This window comes from Triticum dicoccoides, chromosome 7B, assembly GCF_002162155.2.
Source record: "Triticum dicoccoides isolate Atlit2015 ecotype Zavitan chromosome 7B, WEW_v2.0, whole genome shotgun sequence".
NCBI classification, from domain to species: Eukaryota; Viridiplantae; Streptophyta; class Magnoliopsida; order Poales; family Poaceae; genus Triticum; species Triticum dicoccoides.
In genome coordinates this window covers 660192452-660198036 of record NC_041393.1, presented here as the reverse complement: position 1 = coordinate 660198036, position 5585 = coordinate 660192452, and the positions used below count along the sequence as shown (strand labels likewise).

Genomic DNA, 5585 nt, shown 5'->3' with positions numbered 1-5585 from the left:
AAGCGACATCTCCAACCGGGGCTAGGCGCCTAGCAGCAGAACCAGCAGTCCGGCCGTCCGGCCGTCCGGCCACTTCTGAGTCCGGCCGGCGCAGTCACGGCCAGATTGCCCGAAGATGGAAAGGAAGAGGAAGGCAGTAGGAAATCCAAAGGAAAGGGGAGGAGGTAATTTCTCAAATTTCCAGTAATTTTGTAGCAAATTTTAACAGTAGCTTGAAAGCCTCAAATTCAAGCAGATTGTAGTGACATATTAATGTTGTGAACACTCTCGTTGTGAATTGCAGATTTGAAAAGATATTATGAAGTGCTTGGTAGTGGCAACAGCTCGAAATTGAACCCAAGTACCCGTGAAAGTGTCAATGTTTCCGCACATGCCACTCATCAAGATCAAGTGAGTTCGGTGGAAGTAGAGCATGAAAATTTGATGCAAACTGAACAAGTGGAAGAACAAACTACAGATCCTCTTGAAGCTATAGTGGAAGAAAATGTTGAAGTTCATGGAGTTGAAGGTATATCTGTTTTTAGTGGAGATTACATAAATGGTGATCCTGGACTTCGCATTCCACTTGATAGATTTGCCCCCAACATTAGAGATGATGTTAGATTTGCTTATATACGAATGGGTGCAACTCGACCAACTAGTTGCACTTTCCCCCCAAATAGAAATGGAAGATGCTAATCTCAGTACTTCATCTTGCAAGAGGAAGGATAAATTGCTTGACAAGCAAAAAGAGTGGTGAGATGCCGATGGGAAGAGGAAAAAAATCAAGAAACATCCTTGGTCAAACCTGGAGATACAAGATGGGGCTCTCATTACACAACCTTATCTCGCATTGAATCAATGTGGGATGCAGTCACAGAGGTTTTGGGCATTGTTGAGGATGATGTGCGTGTTCCATGTAGGGCAGGAGGTTTGGTTCATCAAATGGAGACTTTTAGCTTTGTGTTCATCCTGAAGATGATGCTAAAAATCCTTCGCATGACAAATGATTTGTCTCTACTATTGCAAAAGAAGGATCAAAAATATTGTTCAGGTATGTGATGGATCACGCTATATGTATCTAGCCTGCTCGATATATTTTGTTCATGTAAACATGCATGCATCTAAAATTGTAAGTGTCTCATTTCAAGAGCAACAGTTGAAAGAGCCTTCTCATCAATGAAAATCATCAAGACTAAGTTGCGCAGCAAGATGTCTGATGGCTGGCTTAATGACTTGATGGTGTGTTACATTGAGCGAGAGATCTTCAAAAGTATTGATCTTGGTAAAATTAAGGAAGATTTTCAAAAGGAGGGTAGGGCACTGCCATTGCGTGGGTCTTCTAGACGCCATTAAATGCTTCATTATCGGTATGTTTTAGGTTGTTTTCCTATTGAAACATGTCTACAATTTCATTGTATTTGGTTATTCGCTTCTAGTTTGCATTGTGAGTGTGTATTGACTCCTTTGATTCGCATAAAGAAAAATCTTAGTGAGACTTCGCCCGACCTTATTTTTTTTCGTGGTCCGCCTCTGTACATAGCCTTGCATCTTCGTCAAGCTGAAGTTGTGCATGAGAAGCGGGAGACCACCGTCGAAGCTCATTTTATGTTTTTTCAGCCGTTTGCTAGGCCGCCCACTATGTATCTCTTGTGAGCGCCATTTTCGGCCCGACCGCTATTTCCGGTTCAACCTGAATGGGCCGGCCCAGTCGGGCGAGCTCTGCGTCAAAAAGACGTCCCGTCGCTGGCCAGCCCCTTCTCTTCTCCAAGTCCAATCCCACTCCCACCCACCCAGACAGCCAGCCCCTTCACATCGCCCGCGCCGCCAATCAAGCAAGGATGTCCCTTCTCCTCGGCGGCCTCGGCGGCGGCAACGGCGACCCGCTCCCAGCCCTAAAAGACGACGCCTGGATGTATGCCGCCGTCGATCTCTCGCGCCTCCCCGCCGCCGGAACCCGCGTGTGCTACTTCTCCCGCGGCCACCACGAGCAGTGGGCCGACAGCCTCGGCGCTCCGCCGGCCGCCGACCCCACCAATCCTTACGCCTCCTGCACAATCGTCTCCGTCGAGGTTCGCACCGTCGCTCACGCTCCGTACGCCAGCATCATCCTCTCCCCCGCTCCCGACGAACCCCAAGGCGGTGCGCCCGCTCCCGCCGGGGACCTGTTCCTCTACGCATTCAAGAAGTTGACCCACTCGGATATCAGAGAGTCAGGATTGGTCGTCCCCAAGGCAACTGCATCTATCTTCCCCGACCTTGCCGTCGACCAGCAAGAGCAGGACCTGGTGATGTTCGATATCAAGGCCGGAACCTGGAACTTCACCCACTCACACAAAGGTGGTCGGCAGATGCACTTCCTCCGCCGCGGCTGGCCCACATTCGTGGAAGCAAAGAGGCCCAAGTCAGGGAACCCCCTCTTTCTACTGCGCCGGGTCGAAGATGGTGCCTTCTTCATTGAGCTACGTAGCTCCTTGGACACGCCCGAAGCAGAGGAAGACCGCCTCTTGGCGCCGCCGCTGGTTCTGCAAGAAGAAATCAATGAAGCAGCCACAGCCGCAGCCGCCCCCGCTGGACAAGGGCAATTCCAAGTGACCTATTACCCACACAAGGAAACCGGGCTGTTCGTGGTGCCGCGGTGGGAGCTGGACCGGGCTGTCGGCGTCAAATGGGAGGCCGGTATGCAGGTGCGGGCTAGGAAGCTTCAGTTACACCCCATCGCCGATCAAATCCCCCAGCCGGCAACGGGCGTGATCACTGCTGTCCACCAGCCAATCTCCGGATGGCGAAGCCTGGAGGTATGTATCGTGAGCATAGATTGATTTGGGAGATTCAGTTGCATTGCATTGCAATTTGGGTCTAAATCTGAATCTTTGTGCAGGTCGTTTGGGGCCAGTCGTCCACCTCTTCGCCGACCAATGCCTGGGATGTCGAGGTGGTGCCTGGAGACAATGCTCCTCCGCTCAAGAAGCAGAAGGTTGCTGCTACACCTGCCCCACAGTCTGGAGACCCATCGACGGCAAGCCATGTGCATTAGCATGCAATTTCTGAATTTAAACGCCTTGGATAGTCTGCTGTGTGAAGGGAGGTGTATTGAAAGTAGAACTGATTTGCATTCTTGCTAGGATTTGCGGCTATTTCCTCCTTTGATTGACGCGGTTGGTTTGGTGATACTAATCCTGCAAGTGATATTTTGATGTTGTTCTTGTTGATACACATGTTAATTATCTGAATCTGGGATGTTTCGGAGATGAATCATTATGTCCATGCTGTGGTTTTTCTTTGGTTTTTGTCCATTATGTGCCTTTTTGTGTTTGATATTCAGGCTTGTATATGTTCAGCGATCGATGACACCAATTATGCTTGGTGAACCCCTGAGAGGCGACAATCACCTTGTTTGAGTTTGTCTTAACTGATCTTGTCAATGCTTTTTCGCATGTTCAGTCGCTCCCCATAACCGAAATTGAGGTTTGTTCGTTAAACACTGTAACGTGACTCCTATCATTGTCCATTCTGTGCCTTTTATGTTTCACATTCTAACACAGTAACGTTATGTGCCTCCTTTCATCGTTCAGATTCCATTTCTTTGATTGGGATGTTTCATATTATCGTCTGCTGATGTTTTTTCTCACAATGTAGTCCGAGTCCATACATTTTGAATATATGCTTGTTGTCCTCTCTGAGAAAGCATATCACGGTATCACCTGTCCAGAGGAAGAGCAAACTGAACCACATGGAGCCGCACCTATCTTCTGTTCATTAGATTATTATATCTTCTGTTTATTTCCACATGATTGGATGTTTGCTAATGCACCCATAAGCCAAGTGAGATCAAACATACTTTGGATATATCCCTGTTGTCATCTTTGCTATTCTATGGCTTCGTATGATTAACATCCACTTTCAGCTTAACATGCATGCTGTGATTTTTCGTTGGTGTTTGTCCATTCTGCGCCTTTTATGTTTCATATTCTAGCTTGTATATGTTCAGCGATCGTATGGTACGAAGATTTTGTTGGCGACAGTCACCTTGTTTGTGTTTATGTCTTAACTGGTCTTGTAAATGCTCTTTCACAGGTTCAGTCGCTGCCCATAACAGGAACCAAGGTTTGTTCGTTAAGCACTGTAACGTTATGTGCCTCCTTTCATCGTTCAGCCTCCATTTCTTTGATTGGGATGTTTCATATATGAATCATCGTCTGCTGATGTTTTTTTTCTCACAATGCAGTCCGAGTCCATACATGTTTAGAATATATGTTTCTTGTCTTCTCTGAGAATGCATATCACGGTATCATCCGTCCAGAGAAAGAACAAACTGAACCACATGGAGCTGCACCTATCTTCTGTTCATTACTCCCTCTGTTCATAAATATAAGTCTTTTTAAGATTTCACTATGGACTACATATGGAGCAAAATGAGTGAATCTACACTCTAAAATATGTCTATATACATCCGTATGTAGTTTGTACTGGAATATCTAAAAAGACTTATATTTAGGAACGGAGGGAGTAGATTATTATATCTTCTGTTTATTTCCACGTGATTAGATGTTTGCCAATGCACCCATAAGCCAAGTGAGATCAAACAATGCAGTATGAATCCATATTATACTTTGGATATATCACTGTTGTCATCTTTGCTATCCTATGGCTTCGTATGATTAACATCCACTTTCAGCTTAACATGCATGCTATGATTTTTCATTGGTGTTTGTCCATTCTGTGCCTTTTATGTTTCATATCCTAGCTTGTATATGTTCAGCGACCGTATGATACCAAGATTTTGTTGGCGACAGTCACCTTGTTTGTGTTTATGTCTTAACTGATCTTGTAAATGCTCTTTCACAGGTTCAGTCGCTGCCCATAAATGGAACCAAGGTTTGTTCGTTAAACACGCCATTTCTTTGATTGAGATGTTTTATATATGAATTATGGTCTGCTGATGTTTTTCCTCATAATGCAGTCTGAGTCCATACATGTTTTGAATATATGTTTCTTGTCTTCTCTGAGAATGCATACACGGTATCATCTGTCCAGAGAAAGAGCAAACTGAACCACATGGAGCTGCACCTATCTTCTGTTCATTAGATTATTATTTCTGTTTATTTTTCACATGCTTAGATGTTTGCTAATGCACCCATAAGCCAAGTGAGATCAAACCATGGTGCATCTCTCTGAATTAGTGATTTCTGAACATGCACTTGCATTCATTGGCTGTTGGCACACAGGCAACATCATACATAAATCAGGAAGGTGGCCAATGTAGCCCTGTTTTTTGCTCCTGACATTGTAGAGTAATCAAACTTTACTCATGTGGAGTTTCAGCTGCAGACGTATGTCCAACTCGCTGCTCCGGCTGTCAGGGGAGGGAAAGATCCTGAATAAACAGAGGAAGCGCCTTTTTTTTTTTGATAAAGAACAGAGCAAGCTGAAACAGAGACAGATCAGTCCGGCTCATCCATCGCCCGGATCAAGAACCTGCTCGATCCTCTCCGGAACGCCGCCACGACGAACTCCGGCAGCGTCGTGCCGTAGCCGAGCCGGCCGCCTTCCCTTCCCGGGAAGGATCTCCAGGAGGGTGAGTCCGTAGCTCCCCGTCATGCCGT

At 46.1% G+C, this 5585-nt stretch overlaps 1 protein-coding gene across 1 annotated transcript; it reads left to right on the top strand.

Moving 5' to 3' along the window:
• Window positions 1-1820: 1820 nt before the first annotated feature.
• Window positions 1821-3221, top strand: LOC119339311 (auxin response factor 13-like). Its single transcript, XM_037611422.1, has 2 exons — window positions 1821-2777; window positions 2861-3221. The coding sequence occupies exons 1-2, from the start codon at window positions 1821-1823 to the stop codon at window positions 3014-3016; spliced, it is 1113 nt and encodes a 370-aa protein (XP_037467319.1). The 3' UTR covers window positions 3017-3221.
• Window positions 3222-5585: the final 2364 nt, after the last annotated feature.

Coding starts and splice junctions, on each gene's coding strand:
- LOC119339311 (XM_037611422.1), top strand. CDS start 1,821: ATGTCCCTTCTCCTCGGCGGCCTCGGCGGCGGCAACGGCGACCCGCTC. Junction 2,778..2,860: donor CCGGATGGCGAAGCCTGGAG/GTATGTATCGTG, acceptor ATCTTTGTGCAG/GTCGTTTGGGGCCAGTCGTC.